A 24,209-nucleotide genomic window follows, 5' to 3' on the forward strand; every position below is an offset into this window, starting at 1 on the left:
GAGGATTCAGGTTATTCTTTGCACGTTTTCAACTTGCATGATTCTTAATGGATCAATGGGACTTGACAGATGGAGAGCAACGTTATGTTTTGTTAAGCACGGCTACAGTAAACCTGTAAACACACCTAAGGATCACATCCACAGTATTCATAAGTTGCTTTATAAGACTGTTGTGCTGCTCCACCATTACAGAATTTGTCCTTAAGTATATATGATGACTATTTCCATGATAAGAAAATCAAATGTCAATGTAAAAATGTAGAAGGGGTCACTCGTAGCGATGAGCTCACAGCAAATGATATGCAGCTCGTCCCAGCTATACACAGCTTTTGAGTCCGTTTCAACTCATTGTTTAGGTGTTGGGGTTCACTCTCGCTGCGCTACCTTTCTTTATTGCCAGCTGTAGCAGGCAGCTGCTTTTAGAGAGTGAGCTCTAAAAAAAACCCATTGAACTCTGCCTGCTCAGCACCAAATGGCAGACATGCACAGTTAGCAACTGGCTGGTGAAGATAATGGAGCCGTTAGCAGTTAGCATAGCTAATGTGGTAACAAGACAGGGAACAAACACTGATATCTGGATGAGCTGTTAATGATGGCTTCAAGTTGATCAGCTTGAAACTACCGTGCTGTGTTAAGTGTTAAGGTAGTTGCTGATTAATGTTATTGTGCACTACTAAAATTCAACTAAGCATACGAAAGCATGGCAGGTCCCGCTACATAATATTGTCAAGATTATCCCCGAGAACTTGTTCATATTTATGCACGACGCATTTAAATATTCTACTCATGTAATCAATGTGTCTTATATCACGACAGTCACTCATCGTCACATTAACCAATTTGTGATGAAGACGAAGCACTCTCCGTGCTGACCAGCAGTAGTTCAGCAAACAGATTTCTTTAAAGTAATCAAGCAGAATGTTATTAAGAAGGGAGGCGACTGTGAGGAAATAAGCAGAAATGATATATGTTGTACTACTTAATAGCTGTTTAAATCATGATAAAATATGCAAGGACTTTTTCCAGCAAGACAGATTGTGCCATCTCCAGCTCTATAAAGGATGGCACTGAGCCTGAAGCTTTAACCACGCAGGCCAGCTAAGCCATTTCCTTGTTATGGCCGTGCGGGTAAACTCACTGGACTCAGCAGAAATATAGAGCAGCGAGGATATGAGCTGTGAGATGAACGGTGATTTTGAATATTCAATGTATAGCTGTTCCACTTTTAATAGGTGGGCACGGCTGTCAAAACACTTTCCCCATGAGCCAAATGTGTCACCTCCCTCAAGACATCAAAATATTTTCCAAGTCGGTTAAAAGTTTAAACAAAAAGAACACTGAAGAGCTTTTCTTTTTTTCCCTCCACATGCAAATATCTTACTTGTGCACTTTTTGAGGCCGGAGCCTTTCTTCACGGCGTGACGGCTGAGTTTGCAGCTGAAGTTGTTCTCCCAGAACTCGGCAAACCAGATATTCCTTCTGTTGTTTTCCAGCGTTCGGCTGATGAAATAACGATCAAACCCTAGACAGATCAATGGGATTCACTGTCATTGACACAGTTATTGTCAATGTAAACACAAGTGTTGGTACAATTTGTCGGTCATAGCTGCGATGTGTTCTACAGAATAACTGATTGACTGGCGCCCAACTTAAACTTCACTTCTTTGATTGAATTTGAGTTTTTACACCTTTGATGATCAAATGATCGCGGTAAAGCATTACAAATATTCGTCTGTATTAGTATTCTTCTGATTCAGCAAAAACACAAACAGAAACAGGCCTGGGTCACATGAAAAGAGTACTTTAGTGAAATGTGCACATTGTACAGAAGACAGGGCCATCTGATGTTTGCACAATGCCCGTCTCTATACCTTTGATGGACTGACGCTTGGGCAAGATGGTGACTGCCCCCTCGGCCATCTCCTCCTGCTGCACAACCGGAGAAATCTTTGAGCCCCAGCTGTCCGAGCCCACCCAGATGAAATGACCTGTCTGGTTGGCCTTTTTCGCTGCACTGAGAAGCTTCCTGCAAAGGTGAGGAAACAGATGTTGCCACGGATAAGGTCAGCATCCCCACACCAGCGGTCTGGCAGACCTGGACTGAAACATCCCAGGTGTTTCTGTGCTGTGTGTTGTGGTCATGTTTTTTTCTAATCTTCAAAGACGTGTTTTGAAGCTATCAGCAGACCTTACCTGATATCGTCTTCGTTGGCGAAAAGTATGACGACTCTTGCATTTGGATTTTCTCTCAGTCGCCGGATGACCTTGTCGAACTCTCCCTGCTTGGGCTCGCGGGGAATCTTGACCGACTGGGAGATGCACACCCCACCTAAAAAAAAAAAAAATGTAGAGATGATGCAAGAGACCTTTTTAAAGTTTGTACTGCAATACCATTGCTTAGCCAGACAAATCACAGAAATGCAAACATGCAGTTGTGAATTCATCATCTACAGCGGCACTGTGCGCACTGCTCACAGCCACTAAACATCAGTACAACAATGAAAAATGGAAACTAAGATCAAATTAAATGTTGTATTTTGCCGACGAGTGCTCCACCAGCAGAATACTATCTGATAAAAGAAAGAAAGAAACAACCCTGCTATCCCTGTTTGTTAAAGTATAACTGTTTTTCATCTACTGTATGGTGCACAAAGAATGATCAGATCACGTGTAAAGTGTGTTTAGGATGTTTTTGCACAAAATTAGGTTAGAGGGCATTCGGTTATAAATTTCTATAAAATCCTACGTAAATTCAGTGGGTGATTTTATTTTGAAAGGCACTTATTAAAACATTCTGTGTTTCTGATATTTCTGATTAATTAATAAAGACACATTGCTGCATTTTTATTGGACTAAATGTGTCTTTATGTGGTGTTTTTTTGTTCTTTCTACAAAAAAAAAGCTTTATGTTTAAAATGAAGTTTAGAAGTAACATTGTTATGAACCACACAGTATGTGTTGCTCTTCAGCGAGCTTTATGTCCTAAAAGTTTTCTTTGCTCTGTAACATAATTTTGGTGTACATGTGAGGGCAAGTTCCTTAGAACAAGTGCGAGTTTAAGTATTGATATTTTGGAGCCAACCATTTGATCATTTTTAAACATGTCAGTTAAAAGAGAAGTCTGTCGAGGCCTGCTTTGCAGCCACGCTTTGTTAGTCACACTCCTTCAGCCATTTTGGCTTGTATGGATTGTTTAGTAACACAATACACAGAGAACATTCATGGGGAAGCTTTGTTTCTCTATCATTGCTGCCCTGTCTGTTGTCTTGCAACAAAGTGCTGAAAGACTGTCACAGGAAGAACGGTCCCTAACCGATGTGCAATGCAGAGTTAGAACAACAACAAACACACAGACTGACAAACACTTTGTCCTCGCAAAGGAAGAAGAAAACGAAAGGATGTTGAGGTGTGTTTTGTGCCGTTTGAGCAGGTTTTAAGCTGCTTCTCCAACAGGATTTCTTGGGTTGACATTTGGAGTGCCTCAACGATTGTTCTAAGCTTCCTGCAGTTCTCAGGACAGCAGGGACATATGTCTCCAACGCTGTCTCCAACGGATGCATACGGTGCCTATTGCAGTTGTAGATTCAAACCGGTTTAGAGTGAGGGGGGCTTAATTATTTGAACAACTCTGGCAAAGTGGGAAAAGCTTGAAAAGGTAATCAGAGGAAACAACCAGCATGAGTGAGGCTAAAAACTAATTAAAGTTAAACATTCCTTACGCATTTATCCATCACAGACACACTTAAGCTGAGGAATGAATCTCGGGGAAAAAAACTAAATAGTTAAAGTTGATGATTGTTCTGTGCGTGCAACTTGTAGACCTCGATAGTTTAGACTCGCTGTCCTTCTGTGGTCTTCTGCTCCGGTGCCCAGATCAATGAGGGGGCAGATAAATCGGTCCTGATTTAGCAGTCTGGAAAAGTTTGGAGGTCTGCAACAGAGTCCCTGTGTCAGGTGGAACTGTCTGTCATCGAACCTCATTAAGTTTGAGAAGGTCAGACAGAATTTCTGATGCCATTTCTCTGACATGCAGAGGTTTTAAATTTTGTCAGGGCTAACATTTGCAACAACTCTACACTGTGAGATGTGTACAGATGAATTTTGGGAACAAAAAGCAGCAGCAGCAGCAGCTAATGAGGCTTCTCAACACATTTCAGCCAAATTCAAAGCTGGGTTGTTTTCATCATAAATTAGTGCACAAGTATCTGGCATGTACCATATCTTATTGTTCACGATCATATTGGTTTAGTTTTTAATATGATAAAAAAAAAAAAAATCATATCGTGATGATGTCAATAATCTGACTTGTTGATGTAATTATGTCATGTCGTTGTGCAGCGTAATGGCATGACATAAGTTATGAGTGTACCTTAGGCGCAGCTAGGGTGACCAGATTCCACCAAACCAAATGTGGGGCAAAGAGTATGTTAGTTTGGGACAATATGGGACATGTACCAACGCTGAGAGAGTCTATAATTTTGATGTCTTCAACCTTTTTCCCCTGAGAGCTACTTTGACTAAATGAAAGTGTGCGAGACCCACTCATGTAGCTCCTGGACGCCGTAACATGTATTCACATAGCTGAGCTCCACCAAGCCCACGAGTTACCTCGTAGCTCGCGAGCTACTGGTTGGAGACCTCTGCTATACAGATTACAGCGAGCTGTGGATCTGGCTCGATGTGATTGGAAACCCGGCGCCCACCAACAGCCATAACCTGACTACACCACAGGCATGTCAATCAAACATACACACCCCAAAAACAAGGCTTTTTGAAGATTATTTTATAATTAATGATGGGACTATTTTCAGATGGACCTCCAGAAAACTAATAAGAAGGAGTGACTTTAGCTGGCAACACTGAATTAACTCTGACACTGAGTTAAAATTATTGACGCAGAATTTTATGAGACAAGTTGAGTGGGAGTTTATGGAGCCCGAGGCTTTTTGGAACCAACATCTAGCAGCACTCTGTGGTATTACAGCTTAGGGCACTTCCACATTGGCCTCATTTTTCAGACTCGGAAGCCATGTTCAGTTTTATCTCCAATCAAAGGTCATATCATTAAAAAATATGCTGAAATACCGTGACAATTACAGGGCTGTATCAAACACCCCTAACATGCAACAGATGTTGTTGTCTTCTTTTTGTCTTTAAAATTGGTTTTGACAATTTCTTGTGGAAAGAACAGTCACAACAGTTGCAAGACAGCAGGATATCCAGATCCTTCAGAGCCACAGCTGAGCACGAAGTCTTTTCATGTGTGACCCTCATCTGTGCCTCATCACTTTATGTCACTGCATCACACAGGAGACGAAACTAGATAACACATTCCTTTAATCTGAGCTGTGCACTCATGTCGGGTTTTCAAAAGTTTTGAAGTGTGCTTCACCTCTAGGAGAGTTTCACAGGTCCAATAAAAAAATATTTTTACTTTAATCCCGAAGATTGAACAATACATTTCAGACTTGTTGAATTAGTTCTGGTCTCACACCAACAGGGACACGTTGTACCACTATCCTTGGAGTCACATAGTTTTAATCTTTATTTTGTTACTGCAATGGTCACTAGAAGTGCGTTTCTGGCATGAGTGACCACTGACGGGACATCCTTTCACATGTTTATTGGCACACTTAACGTGACATGCCAAATTTAGGTGTTCTTATTTCTGTGATTTGACCTACAACAGGTTGTACAGCTGTGTCCATTTCACCCGCAGCTTTTTAGAGATGTTTTTTTTTTCTGTTGCTATCTTTTTCCTGGATCAAGCACAATCGCAAATTTTTGTCAACAATTCAGAGGAGGAAGTTCTCAGGAAGAGAATTGCGTGTTTAATCCTAGAAGTGTTGTGTGGTATCCCTAAAAATCACACTTCAAACTGCTAATGCTTCAGATCATCTTTGAGTGTATGGTAGACTGCTGCAAGGAGTGTGTGCGTCTTGACTGCAGCAGTGAGAGCATTTCATCACTTCAGCCATGTGTGTGTGATGACCCACTTGTCCAGTTGACTCAAACAGGCTTCATTATCGGCCATTTTGGGTGTCTACTGAAATGGATGGGTTTAGATAAGTGTGAAGCATCCAAAGCGCGCATCATTCAGCAGTTTATCACATGCAACAGTAGAGGACTTCCGCGCTGTTATCTTAACAATGTCTTCACTAAAAATTAGTGGAAACTAATAGTGACAAATAGCTGCTGCAGTGTCAGGCCAGCCACAGTCATGGAGTCTGTCTATGTCACAGTGGCTGAGGCGCCTTTGCTCCCTCTTCTTTTTCTGTTATAAGTGAGATGCCTTCCAGAAAAAAGCCACACATGCACAACAAACAGTATTTTAGGTCAACACCAATGTATAAATACAATGTCATCAAAAAGGCAGGATATCATCAAACAGTTAAATTTTGTTTTTTGTATTTGAATAATGTGAACACTGGATTCCTCCCCCACGAATCAGATCATAAAGAATCACAGCAGTACAGAGTGGACACAACACTTCCTGAACACATAAACCAAGAATAAGATTTAGACTGCAGAGAGAAAACCCACAAAACTGTCCAAATGTGACCTGATTTATGCTTTTAATAGCAGAAATTCATCAGAAGCCAACTTCAAGTGAGTTAGTCAATCAGCCAGTGGAGCAGGTTCTTTCTCCTTTTAGTACAAGAGCCTCACGGAAGCTGTTGTTTAATATAGTTTTGCATCTGCAGAGCGTGCATGCACACTATGTGGAGTTTGCCATGTTGGCCCATAATTCTGACAACACATTTTTCTTCTCTGTGGCTCCTCAGAGCTTCCTGCTTTCTTTGCAGTCTCGGCTGACCAGAATACAAAGAGAAAAAAAGCATAAAAACCCCAACGATAATAAACTACTGCAATCAAAGCCACAATCCTAATGACACAATGATGTCAACATTCAAAGATCAGGCAACTAAAAGGACTTCAGTTAAGCTAGCTTGCTACGTTTGATGAGGCTTGTCTTCTTCGTACAATCATTTTATAGAAGGTGTTTTTCTTTTCTCTTTCTTTTTACACAACAGTATAATGGTGGCAGAGGAAGCTACACACAAAACAAAGAGTCACATTTTAAAAGATTTAGAAGATATAGATGTATTAAACATTTTGACAATAAGATTAACATTTTAAGCTCGTTTTTTTATTGATGACAAATTCTGTCATGTTTACTGGTTTTCTCTAGTTACATGTGTTTTTTCTATTCAGCCTGTGTTTTATTTCTTTCAAACCTTTTTTTTGTCGTGTTACATATTTATGTTTGAAAAGATGTTTTCTTCATTTGTTGTTTTCTGTATTTGGTTTGTTTTCTTGCACTTGCACTGATTAATGTTACATTTGCACTGGATCTCTGCAGTCCCCCTCAGCTTTACAGGTTGTTTTATTATTTTCTAGTTCATTGTTTTTGGTTTTAAAGCCCAAACCTTTACTAATTTGATTCTCACCAGAGTTGTTGAAAGCTGCTACAACTTTCTATAAACCAAACGACAGCTCAGAGATGACGGAGTATTTTAATTACATGTCAGGTGTAAATGTCGATCGATGTCTGCTGGAGGTATATAAAGTGTTGTGTTTAAAGCTCGTTCCACCCACAGATGAAAAAACAAACATTATTTCCAACAATCTATCTGAACCTCATTTTTTTTTTATTGTTAGGGTATAATTATCTCTCTGCACTTTTAGTGGCCTCATTTTATTTGGTCATGCTATATCATCAATATTGCACTAATTGTCTGACGGGTGGGACATGAAGTCATTTTAATTATCAAAACTTTTTATCGCATAATTGCAAATAAAAAAAAGAAACATGCTAAAAATAAAGTTATAAATACCTTTATATAAAAATACAGGTGTTCGTAAAAGATGAGAAGTCGGAAAACTGAAACTGACGAGGCTTTGAATGTGAGATAATCGGATTTTGGTGTAGGTTATTGAATGGTAAAATGTGTTAAAGATTCAGTATTCTTTTTTATAAAATTTAAAATAATTATATGAAGTCATAATAATACTGGATTTTAATAGGGCCATAATGTGTGATGTGGAGCTGCCGGACCAAGTTCAGGTTTGGAAATAGTAGAATCTGTGGCAGATTTTATTGAAATATGCCAGATATTTGTTTGAGTGCAATAATTTAAATGTACAAATGTGCAGCTGCATTTCTGAATGTGAGATTGCTGCCTGATTACTTTATTCAACTGAAAAGATTACGTGAAGAGATCATTTCTGTAATTAGGCATTCATAGGAATGGTGTAATATATCTGAAATTAATGTATTATCATATGTATATTGTCATGAAATAAAGAAATAAGGAATGTAATGCTGCTCTAACATTTCAGCATGTCTGCTCTCCCTGCCAATGTACACGAGACACAATATCACCCAATATATATTGTATGTACTTATACAGTAAACTGTGCGGCATCAGCTCTTTGTATTGTATAGGAGCCACTGAACAACCCTGAATTAAATCTTAAGGATGCTGAACTCCACATAAGCTGACAAAGGCTTTCTACTTAAACCGGATTTGTATATTAGCAACAGCCATGTCATGGCTTTCGCATAATAAGTCAAGGTAAAACACATTGTTATCCTGCTTAAGAAATCTTAAAGAAATTGCAAGAGCAGCAGCGAGCTCGCTCACCTTGGAGCTGTCCTACGTTTTTGTTTTTTTTTGTTTTGTTTTAAAGCTGCTTTTTAATTCCACTGTAAACTACAGCAGTCCTGCTCTGTGCTCTAATTTGAATACATTATGTAAAGACCTCTCTGTCAGTGAGTAAAGTTATTCCATGAAAAATACAACAACAAATAAACACATGTCCTCATGGTGAATATAAATAGCAATAAATCACCAATAACGATCAGTCATGCTGGAGAATGACGTTTGCAGAGAGGTCAGCACTGAATGGCATCATATTGCATTTAGACTTTATGATATAACAGTTTTAGATAATGACATTTAAAAGGACATATGTGAACTATTCACCTTAATAATGTTCTCATGAGCTGTACTGTGGTTTTACAAATGAGATGTGAAATGCAGAAAAGTCACAAAAGTTCACGGAGGAGTTTAAGCAGTGAACTGACAACATATTCAAAGAGGGAAACCGGATCCTGAGAAACACAGTTTGATGCAAGAAGGAAACTTTGCCTATGATGGCTTTACCTTCCTGCTGCATTTACAATACAAAGAGAAAGCTTCTCGGTTCGCTGTTGGCTTGCTTTGCGTCAGGAGGTTGTTTTTTTGTGGACATGTGAGATTTAAAATAATGTCTTTGTAACTTATTCTCTTTTCTTGCCAAGTGTACACTGTGCAACTTCAACAGCTGTGTAGGTCTGACGTGCCCAGAGATGGTGTTTTGTTTTTCAAATTAAGACATTTTCTTTTCCACCGCGACTTCTTCCAGTGTGGCTTGTGTACTGTAATCTGTTATGATTAGTCCTTGCTCGGCTCATGTTCAATTAAACCAACCAACTACAATAGTATTAGGTCTGAAAACACAATTTGTTGTTTCTCTGCTCGACTGAATTTCCTAATTGTACATCTTCACCCTGTTATTTGTTCGCCACGCATGTATTTTTGTGTGTTTGGTCTATGGACCCACTCAAGGAAATAATTAACATGTGGAATACACCATCTTGATTTCTTTTCTTTTTTTTTTACTTTAAATGCTTCTGACTTTAAAGAGCTACCTCATTTTTGTGTTTTTCAAGCGTGCAAACTTGGTCGATCTCAAACTTCAGCTTGAAACATTGTGTTAAATCAAGTGAGAGCACATAGACCACTCAGATACCAGTCGTGCACAAATCGAAATAAGCACTTTGGTTTTAGTCATTGATGTGTGACATGTAGTGTAATATGATATGCGTAGGAGAGAGGTTGGATGGATTACAGAGGAAAAAAATGATACGAAGAGACTACATTTTCAGAAGCATGAAGGTGATGCTGCAATCTGTATGCACAAATATTCAGTAGTTTTAAAATAATATTACAGACAGTTGATCTGCCTATATTTGGCTCTGGTGATATAGCCTGTGTCAGGTTGCAACAGCTAAAACATTTCCCAGAAAAAAATTAAGCAAAAATCAATATCGGATTTAGTCATTTTTACCTCTGCCAGGAAGGTTATTGTTTTCGGCCCTGTTTGTTTCTTGGCAGGATATCTCAAAAACTTAACCAATTTCTTGGTGGATACTTCTGCCAAAGGCCGAGCAACAAGTGATTAGTGTTGGCTGAAAATCTGGATCCAGACACAAAACTAGGAATTTCTAGAAAGAGATTATTTCCTAGATGGGCCTTTTATAACCTTCTCACAACTTTATCACAGACACTTACTTCAATGAAAAAAATGGTTTGATGTTAGTTGACATATAAATGAACATAGTCTCACTGGACAAACAATTTGTACTTTTAAGCAACTTTTTCTACTTCCACATACAATTTAGAGCTGCAATCATCCATTTTCATTTTAGCAATGGATTAAGTGACTACGTGCAGGGAAATCCCCTGATTTTGCAGATCTTAAGTCTATAAGGTGTTTTAGCATATTTCAGATCAGACAGCTAGAAGCGACACATTTCACACTAACACATCCTTTTCACATTGTAGTTTGATATATTGATATAAAAAAAAAACTATTGATGAATTGATTGACACTTCTAAGCTTTGTAGAAAAAGAAAAGCATAAAGCAAATCAAGATGACCAATGCAGTACTTATTTTGGCTGCTTTTATGTTTTTTTTTTTTTTAATTTTAAGTAAATTATATATGCAGTGAGAGTTGAAGAAAAACACACACTCTTGGAATATTTAATTTGCTGGAGCACAAACGAGGCATCACAACTGGTGTTAGGCCTTTTGACATGACATTGTGAAAATGGTTGAATGCTAATTGTACAAATAGACTTTTTTCAGTTTTGTGCGTTGTCTGTCAATGAATGGCTTATTATAATTTTGCTGTTTGTAAAAACAAACACAAACTCTTCCTTACAAACCATCTGAAATAAATTCAGAGTCAGTGTAATTACAGTTAAATGGTATCAACAAAAGTTAATAATACAATTGACCAATTTTCGCAACAATTTCCAGCCTCAGTCATGTCCTAAAATATTGTGAAACTTTTATAAATAAGGATGTTACAAATTCAAATGGAAACCCTAAAATTATTAATACCCAAATATGCAAAATAGCACAATTTTTTTTTTTAAATCTAATTGTAGCTAAGTTAAACAGTGACGTATCATAATATACTTTTGGTTAGTTGTACTTTCTCACTACTGAGTCAAAGGCAATGCGAATCACATGTGTCTTTGGGGTCTGACCAGCGGCACATGAGAGAATGCTGTGTTTGTGTGTTCACTGAGACTTGGCTATACGACAGCCGGTCTTGACCGGCTAACATGCCACCGGGCGGACAGAGCCTCAGTCACGGCAGGAGGGAATCGCGTTGGCGCAGCCTGTGTCTACATTAATGACGCTTGTCATTAATATTTTTAATATTTGTGCTTTTCTTGTTTTGTCTTTTTATTTGCACACAGTGGGACTGTGAGAAACGTTTTTTTGTGTTTTTTTTTTTTTATCCATCTGTATGTCTGTATGTCATATAGTGAATTGACATTAAAGAAGTTGAAGTTGAAACTAACAGGACCGAATGCTTAAATGTGTTTTTGAAACATTCATATTTGTATTTAGATCTCAAATACATAGATCATTCTTAAACAATATTAGATGATAATGTAAGCGCAATTTTAGCCACACACCTTCATCCACAGTAATGTACTGTATATTATTGTATATTAAAAGTTAAACGTGCCACTTTTCCATTGGGTTTTGAGGTTTTGTTCCACTGCACTGAAATTATTATTATTATTAAACTGAACGTTAGATTGCTTTTTTTCCCGGTACATTGGCAAACAATATAATGGAGCAATGCCTCCACCAAAGGTGGTTTGATGAATGGACATTTTGACAAATAAAGACAGTTAACAGCACTTAAGGACAAAACTTCTTGCTATTGCCTCTGTTATCACCTGTAACTACAGGAAGAAGCGATTATAAAGCTATTAGAGGGGACGCTTGGGGTGAACTAACATGACCTAATATTTCTACACCTAGGATTGGTCCACAGTGGAGGAGTCACAACCTGTCTATTTGAAATGTTGACCTTTAGCTGCTATCGCCTCCATCAAGCTAGTCACCATAATGTTTTCCAACACCAGAACACAGAGCCACAATGAATCATCCCTCAAAGTTTGAGCAGCATTGGATGGTGGCAATGTCTGCCATGTCACATTTAAGTTAAAAAACAATTACAAAGCCTCCCCATGAGGCAAATCCGTCTTCACTTCCTATATATCATCACAGATTTTCCATTAACGGACAGATTGACACAAGCCTTTCACTGCAACCCCTCCTTCAAAGTGCAAGACAAAGAAACACTCTGGCTGCATAATAGCCTCTATTTTATTCTTCACCTCTCATCTACACTAAGAGCAGCGGTCTCAATCAAAACAATTAACTTGTGCCTGACCTCTTTCAATGACTACAGTCTAGGTCCGCCTCAGGCAGGGCTGAATCCACACACTATGCCCTCAGAATAGGAATGCTGTAGACTGTATCCTACCTAATTGGCTTTGTAATAGTGTCATAGTTCACTGCCACCAAATTGACTGAATTTTCAAGCATGCTTTGGCAACAGTGACACTCTGAAAAATGATAAAAGGGCCTCCCGGTGCAACTCCAAGCTTATTACCCTTCACACCAAGAGGAGCAACAAAACAGTGACATTGTTAGATATGATATTACTCTATTTAGAAATAATCACTTCAAGCAAATTATATTAACGTGTTTTTGTTCCCCTTCACCAAATAATGTGTTTTTGCTTACTTTTACTTCACTTGGATGTTTGACCTTAACTGTGCAAAAAAGACGTATCTGACATTAAAGTGCTGTTTTGATATTCATCTGTTGAAGGTGTAAAGTTTGTCTTGGCTTATACTGTAATGTACTTAATTTAAAGAACTTTGAATGAGTTATTTGGACATTTTTGTGAAAACATAAACGATACAAATTGCCAATCAAAGCAGAAAATGTTATATCTTGAAACGTGGTGATCTTTAATCCTTTGGATGTCTCACAATTTTCCACTCCACATTCTTCCAATCTCCTCAACACGTCATCCCAAAAAAGGTTCCAAATAGTGCAATTATTATTGACCAATCACTTTTTTTTCGTTACCATTCAATTTCATTTTTGATGTTAAATATAAAGTCTGAAATGTCACTTTTTCTTTTAAATGTTACTTTTTACAGCCTATATTTTGGAATCCAGATCTGCTGTCTCCAGGAATTACTTGTATGCATCGTGCCAACAGTTATACAAGGCATCTAATCTTGTTTAAGGGACAGCAACAGCAGGGCCATTCCTGTTGATGTTTATATCTATCACAGTGAGTGAGCGATAAAGTTACACCACTGGACGGCCAAATGCCGGTGACTAACTGATGAAGGTTCACATTTTGGGAGCTTTTACAGGATGTTCTTAAGTGGTGGAGCCAGAGGGTTGAAGGGTATCAGGGGAGGTTTGGGGTGTAAGTGATGGAGAGGTCTGGGGCACAGGGGCAAAAAGTGTCAGGGGTGAGGAAAGTTTAAAGACAAAGGTTACGGTGACCAAAGGGCGCTTTGCTGTAATATATTTATTACGTATCTATTCATTATGCCATTTATCTTAAAGCTGAACTCATCAATATTTTTTAAAACAGGGGTCGAATGACTGCTTGTATGTGACAGGTGGAGCCCAGGAACGAAAATATTCATAGAGCAATAATCCCCTGACTTTGCAGTTCCCCTCAGCTCTACAGAGGTTCTTAGTGCCTTTCAGCTGATTATTTTTTTGGGTGGTTTGGCCCAAAACTGCACTGTTTTGATTTATCTTCATCACTTTCAATAGTTTAGCTTTTGATCATATCAGTCGGCTCCTGTCTGTCCAGCGTTTAAAGTCAGACAGATAAAGTTAGAAACTAGCAAGAGGACATACTGGATCTTTTAGTATGAGGAGGATTAGGTGGACAGAAACATCTCTCCAAAAGAATGCCAGTTCATCTCAGTATCAAATGTTAAGACTTTAGAAACACCTTTAAAAGGCCAGAACATAATGTTTGACGTTGAAAGGTGTTAATTAAAAAAGAGGAAAAAATTGCAGGCGCCATATGGGGGAGGCTGCCTAACAGCAGGCTCCTACTGTTTTGGAATTTCCCTTTACAGCTCTACTCTATTTTTCTGAGGAGAGGGGGTCATTCGGAGTGACAGGCTGACAATGATTAGGTAATAGGTCTTCACAGGCTGCTGGTGCTTTATAAATGTGCTCTGTTGGATCACACAGGGCTCATCAAAAATTTGGCTACACTGGTTTTGCCTTTCCTATGTTGTGAAATTGCAAAAACGAAACATCTCTTCACTAAAGAGAAGAGCAATTTGCTGTTGTGTTGAGAACTAGTACTTGTAGAGCGAGCTCAGAAAATATTTGCCAGAGAATATTTTTATGCTTAATATTTTATTGGTGCTATTGTGAGAGGTACTGTGAGTGGGAATGAACCCGCAGCAGCATAGAAAATCTCTTGTGCGAGAAATGCTAAGCCTCCAGAAATGATACACAGCTGCTCGGGAGTATTTTTGCACCATAATTGACGTGCCACAAGCATAATTTCCCATCATTAGAGAGACCTGTTGCCTGGTAGCACAGGAGCTTCCAAGGCGGAAAATCCAAGCCCTTAAGCTCCCAGGCCTGAGCGATAACAGAGCCGCAGAATCACAACTGCAGGGATATGGGCAAATGTACGGACAACAAACAAGCCCATTTTGCCCATTCATTATGGTGGGTGGTAGAACTCATATCAAGCATTCAGTTAAACATAATGAATGCAGACCTGGAGGAACATTGTTATAAAAACACTGCAAAGCAGTGAAAAATAAGTGCAACCTCAGGACTGATCTGTGGAGTAAAGTGTTTTCAAAATGACTAAATACAATGCCCCATCCCTTTTCTTGAAAACTCTGCCATCTTCAACTCTTTTCGGTTTCCTGTCCTTCAGACAAGGGCCACAACTGCTTCCGTCCTAAAAAAAAAAAAAATCATCGGCTGCAGGAGATAAATGACCTCTGTCTGTTTGTCATCATCACCTCCTCACCAATTAACCCTGACAAAACACTACAGTGGATGCAGCTGCTTTCATCTAATTGACTGATTGATTTGCCTGTTTGTTTTTTTTATCACCCTATGAGATGTTTTTTTATGATGGGACGCTGACAGTGTTTCGTTTGATTTATAGAAGGCAGGTTTAGCAAGCGCACTGATGTGGGACGGTGATATAAACATCATTTGTGAATTCATATGGTATAAAAAAAAAAAAAAAAACTGTCTGCTGAGGAAACAAAACAAAATAAAAAGTCAAGTGTTTTGTTTTGCTAATTTTCCATTGCTGTGCAGTCCCAGCTGAATAGACGTGAATGTGGGCAGAAATAACGCAAAACTGAATGCATTTTCAGGAGGTTTATAAATATCTAAAATCTGAGGATGTAAAAGACTGACTGCCCGATGTGGGAGTTGTGTAAAAGATGTTGTTGTTATTGTTGCCTGGTTAATGTGTTGAGAGTTGCCCAGCCTTGAGGATGAGCTATTGTTGACGAATTTTCTATTCATCTGAAAGCTATATCTACATCACCCTTTAGGGTGATTTGTGTTCATGAAATACATTTTGCTAAGAATATTTTTCATTTGAGAGTTGTTTGTCATTCTTAGTTGATTAGTTTGTGGAAGACTCTTACCAGTTTTGAAACAAATCTGACAATGTGAAACATTAAACAGCTTAGCTTTCCCTCTGAGGCAAAAAAAAAAAAAAAAAAAAAACAGAAATTCTCTCAAACAAGATTTTTGTTTCACATTATGGTTTAACTGAGATGATTTTCGAGGACTTTGGTATTTTTAGATTAGAGGACCCTAAAATCAATATTTTGCACTAACATGTAACTTGAAATTTGATCATTTTTGCTAAAGCGCGCGTCTCTCCAATAATGTTATTTCAAGGTTCGGGGTTCAATTTATTCATCCATAAAATAATGGAAATTGCAATGTTCCCATCAAATCAACTAATGCTGATTTACAGAACAATAAATAAATACCCATAAAATAACAAAATAGGTGAATTTACAGTTCTGAAAGTCTCTGCACAGTAAGTTCAGACACAAATTACCATTCAAATATTAACAAACCAACATTCAAGGATAGACAAAATGTGTAAGTAATAATAATTTAAAAAAAAAAAAAACTGAATAATATCTAGTATCAAACAAACAGTTTTACGACACCAACATTTTGGGCTTGCAAATGAGGATTTGGGAAACATCAGTAAACTGCAGTGTCAGGTGATAGCATCCATGTGAGGTGTTTATGAAATATCTGGAAATAGTAGCATCTAGCAATACCTTGTATGTGAGGGATTTAGCTCACTAAATCTAAATCACTGTAGCTACTAAAAGTAATCTGGGTTACACTCTCCCCCTCTGAACTGCATCGAACATTTTTACTGTAATGTCAAATGCACTTTTCCTTTTCTTAAAATGGATTTTGTAAAATTGACCATGAAAAAAGTATCATTAAGTAACCAGTAGTGAAGTCAAGGTATATTTTATAGAAATACCGTATAACAGAAGGCAATGAAGAAAGAAAAAAAAAAAGCTAGCAATGTTCAGTTTTTGGGAAGACTGCTGGAAAAGATTGATTTAGCTTCATGTTCATTTTTGAGGCTGCAGCTTGTGTTTTTTTCACCACATTGTTGATGCCCTAAATAGTCTAACCCTTATTTGCACCACTCAAAATAACTATCCAAACAAAAACAGCTCTACTGTTGGGAGTTCCACGCTAATTAAATCCTCTAGATGCTGATCAGGACTTCCTGTGGAAATGTGATCCACCTTTCATCCTTGCCTGCTGCAATATATTTGGATTCACAGTCACAATGCGTGCATACTTAGGGAACCTATTAAATGTGCCAGCAAGAAAACCAACAGGACAGACAGGAGCAGCCATTTCAGCACAGAAAAACCACAAACATTTTGGCAGCTGTCTCACTCCATCATGAACAAAGCTTTACGGTGATCTTCCCAGCAAAAGACTGGGACCTGGCACATTGAGAGAGTTCAGCATAGTCAGGCTCTCTTGGAATTTTCTGGGTTATCCTGGATTAAGAGCTCTTTGAGACACTTTACTCAGGTTGCCAGTGATTTTGATTCAGATTTAGTGAGACACGGTAACTCTCAGGCAGCCAGACTATGTTGACTTGTAGCTATGCTTGCAGCATGGCTTCAGGGATGGTGGTCTGTTGTCTGTCAGTCAGTCCACCACTTCAGTGCAAACTGAAATAGCTGAACAATGGCTAAATGGATTTCCAAGTCATTTAGAACAGATGTGCATGGTCTCAGAGGATAAATACAAATTAGTCTGTAGAAACATTTAAATTTGTCTGTGCTGCAATGACCATATTTTGGAAACATTACTTATTATTTGGTAGTAGCTGAAGAGGCTGTGTTGGTCCTGATTTTTTTTTTTTTTTTGTCTGAGTAGGAGCAGACTGGAGTCGTGCTTTTCCTCACAGCACAGAGTCAAATGTTCAGCTTTGGATCCAGACATATTACTTCTAGAGGCTGCATTAGTGACAGAAGATGATGCTCCTTGATGTGTTTGCTCTCTATTGCCCTACCAAAATTACAAAAGCCAGGTTTAACAGTTAAAAAACAAGTTTGCAGAAAAATACCAATTAAGACACCACAGCACTTTGCTGATCCGGTGACTTTTCCTTTAGTGCCACCATGAAATATCACAAAAACGATCGGATGCCAAGACATTTGGTTCACATTCCTGTTCACCTTCAAAATGAACTGAAATCAACAGAGTGATCCCCTGACATGTTCTCTGGCACGATCATCAATTAAAATTTTTGTGTTTTATGCCAAAGAAATAAAAGCTGAAACGCTAAACAGATAAACAGGGCAAATTGCAATTTCCTTTTCAGCATGCTGACATTTTAGCTTCACAGCTAAATGTAAGTTAAATGACAGTTGAGAGGAAAGCTACAATCTAACCGGAGGCATTTTGAGTAGGCGGTTTTTGCCTCCACCCACCATGGCACCAGCACTTTAAAGTTAGGTTGAGGTTAGCTTCTACATAGGTTGCCATGGGAAACGATATTGGTTACAAATGGGAGAGCTCTAGTCAATAATCTTGGTTCGGAGGACAAAGCCCTGGCCTTGTGTTCAAAACTGCTGGTGGATAATATTTTGTTTATTTTCAAGTAATTTGATTGATTGAAAACATTGTGCTTGTTTGTGTTTCATGTGGATGAGTTTACCAGAGAATATGACGTTCTGTTGTAATAAATACAGACGGGACTCATTTACATTCCCTAAATGTTCTCACTGAGTGCGAGCTTGTCCTCAAATAACCAATTTCAGAAGATGTCCTTATTGCTGGCAGTTTAAGAGCAGTCTCGCAGTCCTATTCATGTTAAATTGTCTTTGGAAAACAGCCATTGTAAACGCAGATCTTAATATTGCACTTAAGAGATAACATTAAACAAAGTCGTTTGTGTTGTCGCTCACAAAAACAATCCTCAAAACAGGATTCTAGGATTCTGTGTTTTGTGTGCAGAAAAGAAAATATTTCACACACCCTGTGATGTTGTTAAGTGCTCGGCTGCACCAAACCAATTTTGCATCAAAGCAGCAAGATGAAAAGAATTGAAAGTGACAGTGATATCATTTTCCCTGAAATCTCATGCAGCAACATTTTCTCTGCAAATGCAGCATTCGTCATTCTCGCACAAATCAAACATGTTTTCTTTGACATAAAATGTCAATAAATATCACTGCTTTGCACACAAACAAACACTGTCATACTAATCCTTTTCAAAGCCTCGCCTTTAGTTACTTATAATTAATCATTTGTAAATAGTTTGTCCTAGTTATGTGCCATTAGATTTTGAACAACCAAGCAAAACTGGTTTTGCATTCTTTGACGGTATTTTGCAGAAAGCATAACAGTTTGCAGTGTTTGCAAACAGAGCTTAGTGACTGTTTGCCTTTTAACTTTTGTTTGATGAAAATGATGGAAGATATTTTTAAGGGATCACGAGGACGTCTTAATAGAGGTTGTTATTTTGAATCTTGTCCCATTTGCAACATCTGCTGTAAGATACAAGAAAAATCACTATTTATGTGCAAATATACAATTCTGAGCTAAAACATTATGAACACTCAGATTAAATGAATAACAGTCGACATTTTGAACAACAGGGTGTTAGGGAATTACTTAAAGGATCTGCTGCTAACGTCTAAACACCACTGGACCCCTCCAGAGGCCTTGTGAAGTCGGATCTACTGCGGCAGCTCCTAAAGTTTTGGCTCATTAGTGTCGATCTTGTAGCTGCATGGATTCTTGTGTTGGCTTGTATACCATGTGAGTGTAAATGTTATCAACCAGGATCAGTGTTACCTACTGCTTTTGCCCAAAACATACCTTCATATTTTGAAAGGCAAATTTCTAGAAGAATGGGCAATGTTTAGAGCGTATCTTTATTTAGTTTCTACATATTGTTATTATGTGAACATCTCCGTGCGCTCTGCTCTTCCTCTTTTGCCTCTTTTCTAACTGTAAAGCCTTTTGGGGCTAATTTCTGAATTTGAGCCGTGTAAATATAACTCACTTGACTTGTCCAGAGTCACGGAAGCAGGCATTCACACATTTGCACACAGTAGCTGTCCAGTACTGCCACAGTGCATCTCCACTGCGTCAACTCCACAAGCACTGACATGACTTTATGACTTGATAGTGCCATGAGAGCCTACATTTTTATACCTGGATATATTTTTACTGTAATGGTGTCACTTGCCAAGTCTTCAGGGGTAAGGGATCTGGATTCAGTGCCTTGCTTAGGCACATGCTGACAGTAGTTACAAACTCAATTCAGCCCCCTACAGCCAGTCTCCTACAGTTCAAGTAGCTCTTCGAACTGGGAAACTTTCTGTGATGAGCTGGATTCTTTAACCTCGAGGCTGCCGCTCTAAACTTTATTTATTTATTTTCCATAATGCACACTGGCACATCAACTAGTGCCCTCAGCTAGAAACGTCTCGCCCCTTCCTTACAGACACAATCCCGCTCATTTCTCATGCTATAAACAATATGAGTAAAGTCAGATAACGATGGGACTTTAATTTGCGGGCCGCGGGGTTCCCTGCCGGGAAGATTTTGATGTTCTCCTAAAGACGTGGCTCAGTCACCCCAGCTTATTTTCACGTGCTAATTTGTTTTTAGTATGCATAATGTTGTAAAAATTAATATTATGACTGCAGGCAAACTGTGGATGAGCATTGTATTTAAAGATAATTCGGATTAACTAATGTGAAAAACAGATTTGCAGAAGCTTTGTTAAAAATGGCGTTTTGAGCATGTGCAGTGTCTTCCTTAATATAAGTTCAGCTGACTACCTTATGTAGCCGGCATTGCTGTGTGGACATAATATTAACATTATTATTTTTTTTTAATTGTTATTGCACTCATTTATTTGCAAATTGGTTTGTATGCTTTCTGCAGAAACTCTTTACAGTAAAACAACAAATAAGTGTAAATATCTTCTACTTTTTTTTCCAAACAAGAAAATGCCTCCTCATTTGCATTCAGAGACAGACATTCCTCTTCCACAATGAAACTCATGGAGATCTATTTCATGTCTGCTCCATCTTTCAAGCCTTGTCAGGAATTCTGTGGAGAATTCACAGCTGAGTGCACACATGGTTCATTTCTCAGTTTTACATTGAGAGCAATTGAGTGAGGAATGCACTCCAAACATAAAATGATAAACTTATGATCAAAATCACTCCAAATTATTAAAATAAAAGTTGGTTCTTATAACATTAAAGACTACACTTTTTTTTTTCTTTTTTTTTTATCATGTTTTCTACTGTTTTTAATCAACGCCTTTGTCTTGTATGATTTGTCAAACAAGCGGAACGGTGATGTTAGCACAGTTTATAAAAACAGGAATACACCTTTAAAGACTTTTTTGGACTGCTTAACAGACTCCTACATCATTACGGCGCTGCAGATTTACTGAAGGCTCAGACACGGGAATGCAGATGTATTTCCGATTTGTGCTGCAGTGAAAGAAAGCGACGAGAGGATCACCGAAAGATCTACACACTGCCAATTCATGTCCGTGTACTTCAGAGCTTTGGGCCAAATTGCAGTAATCCTCGATGTGGTTAGGTGGCCTGTGGAGCAGACTTTGTCAAGCAGGACTAAAAATTCAAGTCTGTGGGTCAGCGCAGTGGGAGCTGTGTTAAAGTGGGCTAATCCCATGGACATGGTACTGTACCTTTAGACACCGCAGTCTAATCTGTGTAGAGACTGAGCAGCGTGTAACGACAGAGGAAGAACAAGGCTCAGCTTGTACAGCCAAATTCAGCACCTGACACTTTTATCGACTGTGAGAAGTGATCATAGTTCCCATTGGTCTATTGCTTTGAAATTCATACATTACTCCATTACGGGTTTATGTCATTGTTTTGGTCAATAGCTTATGGATTGAACTACACTCAGTCCAAATACATTTTTAATCATATCTCATCCTCTATATTAATAATAAATCCCTTCTCTCTGAGCTTTACAATAGTAGATCTTCGTGTCTTTTTTGTTAATCTATTACCGGTGTTCAACAGTTTTATTTGACAGTGGAGAAAAGCACTTGTTCATTTGCTTTACACTGACATGATATTTGACTGAACACAACCCAGAGTCTTCAGAGCTGCCACATCCTGTAGAAACAATTCAACTTCCACGAAAAGCACCGTGTGTTTTCTCCTCTGCCGTCTGATGTAGCAAAATGACACATTCTGTAGTCTCTGAGCAGAAAAGCTTTTCACCGAAGGGAAATTTCCCGTCTACCACGAGAATAGGCAGCACCTGATGGCGGAAACGCTCGTTGGGCCCCTATGGCTGTATCCTGTGTGACTGATGTTGTTGTCAGTCACGAACAGGAGGACGCACCTTTTAAAATTCCTGAAAACTCTATTGAGCTGCAGCGAGGAAGCGGGAGAAAGAAAGTGAATTGAACTGAGCTTTTTGTCACTTCTGCTAGCTTTCAGACTTTGACCCATTCTGGATCATTTGTATATTCTGGCAGGTTGGCGACATAATTGATGCCATTCATTACATGACTGACGGGGGCGTTTTGGTGAGGTGATTGGAGGTAGCCAGACCATTGCTGAGAGCAATTTCCATTGTGATGATTGATAGGAAGCCAGCTGCATATATGCTGGAGAGTCAGTTGCCTAAATGCAAGTGAGTGTTACTCTCTTTGCCGCCTTCGGGCGAAGCCATTAATAAACCCTGCAAATGATGATAGCTGTTGTATTGATTCCAGTTTGCACCCTCTATTCCACCAGCCTGTCCTTCTCCAATACTTTACCTCAGTAAACACAAGCATTGGAACTGTTGACCCGGGCTGTCTCTACCATTGATCAGCCCGTTGATGTTGGGACACCACATTCTCTTTGTTTGTGTGGTAGATTAATCCATTCACAGAGCTTGCAGATGGTACAAAGTGGATCAATACAACAGGAAAAAATGGATGCATGAGATAAAAAGTCATAAATTTACTCCTGAAAAATGACACTTGCTCCTTTTCAACTGATTGACCTGCATACAAGAAACCTGGAAGAGAACGTTATGTTTCAAAAAAATCCTGGATGGAAATGCTGAGCTGTGCATTGGGATCATGATGTAAGGCGTGTTTGATTTTTAACACCAACAGTGGAAAATTAAGATTTTCATTTTGATCTTTTCCTCATCAGACTGACAATAGAGTTAGGAAACTCCAGAGTGACAGCAGCTCCTCACCGCCTGCTGATCAAACAACTGGTTCTCTGCATTCCGCAAACAATTCCTTTTTTCCAGCCTTCAAATCTAATTCCCTCTTTGTCTCAGCCACATGCCTCTCCCTTCTTCTCCCTCTCCCTCTCTCTGTTTCAACTGAGCGTTAAGCGCGTTGTCATTTCTAATGGAAATGACACGCCCTGAGTCACAGTGACATTATGTCAAAAATTAATTCTGTGATTGCTGCCAGGCTGAATCACTCTTGCTTTATTCCTCATTCAAAATGAAATTAAGAATACTCTCTCAGAGCCCCTATAATATCGAAAAGGCTCCAGTGTAATGTCTTCAATAACACTTACAAATCTAAGTGCTCGCCACTGTCTTCCATTCTTCCAATTTTGCTTGCAAAGTTGAAAACTTTCACATCTTCTCTGAGTTTGAAATCGGCTGAAGACACCAAAGGGATTATAACTTTATATAACTTTTAAATGACAACAGACAAAGCAAAGGCTGTTTATTTCTTTCCACCTCACTGAAATTGCTGCCTGCCCTTATACTTACAGTGAAGCGAGACTTTCATGGCATTACCCCACCCTCCTGCTGTTTGTCTATCACATCTGATTTTAATGATGCTGTGAAAAATCTTTTTATTTTTTTTATCTATAGGTTACTTTCAGCCAAACAGGTGAAATATCATAAAATAGAAAGGTGAACGGGGAAATACATAATATGCCTACATGCCCAGTTGGTCAAAAAATACATTTATCATCATAGCGTGGGACGTACATTCTGACAGTGTACTTAACCTCAAAGAAGATAGATTTTTACCAAATGTTTTGAGACAAAATCCCTTCCCAGAATACATTATTGCATGGCAGGAGCACCTCTTTTCAGCTGTCGTCAGAAAAACGAATGCTTTTGGTCAGGAATAACTGTAATTCCTCTGACATTGCCTTCAATCAGTTCTGGATGTTTAGCCAAGCCCAGACATTTTCCTGATTTCATCAGGGCTAATGGGACAATTGGAATCCTATTTGTGTCTCACTGTGCAGCCTATTACCTTATGGAAATCCTGTTCAGCATCACTGTTATTTTTTTCTTTCCCTAAATCAAATTCAGCTTCCTCCATCAAGGTTATTTCAGCATACTGTGTATGGTGATTGCTTGTCCCTGACAGTGAGTGTGTGGTTCATGCCAATGTTTTCCCATCATATAAGGTACCAAAGCCCCTTCTTATCCTCCTCTCGTAATGGTGGTCCCCTCCCTCACTTACACAAGCTTT

The 24,209-nt window shown here is 38.7% G+C and overlaps 1 protein-coding gene across 4 annotated transcripts in view; it reads right to left on the reverse strand.

The window, feature by feature from the left end:
• Positions 1-24,209, reverse strand: part of LOC138197873 (metabotropic glutamate receptor 4-like) — a 174,148-nt gene that overhangs the window by 37,831 nt on the left and 112,108 nt on the right. For all 4 annotated transcript variants that reach the window (XM_069148903.1, XM_069148894.1, XM_069148886.1 and 1 more), the window contains 3 exons: positions 2,194-2,329; positions 1,872-2,026; positions 1,382-1,522 (listed from right to left, as the gene is read on the reverse strand). In XM_069148903.1, coding sequence (XP_069005004.1) covers positions 1,382-1,522; positions 1,872-2,026; positions 2,194-2,329 — 432 coding nt within the window. The remainder of the gene's footprint in view (positions 1-1,381; positions 1,523-1,871; positions 2,027-2,193; positions 2,330-24,209) is intronic.

The sequence above is a fragment of the Embiotoca jacksoni genome, unplaced genomic scaffold (assembly GCF_022577435.1).
Source record: "Embiotoca jacksoni isolate LCO1_2020_lvr unplaced genomic scaffold, fEmbJac1.0.p SCAF_1, whole genome shotgun sequence".
Taxonomy (NCBI): domain Eukaryota; kingdom Metazoa; phylum Chordata; class Actinopteri; family Embiotocidae; genus Embiotoca; species Embiotoca jacksoni.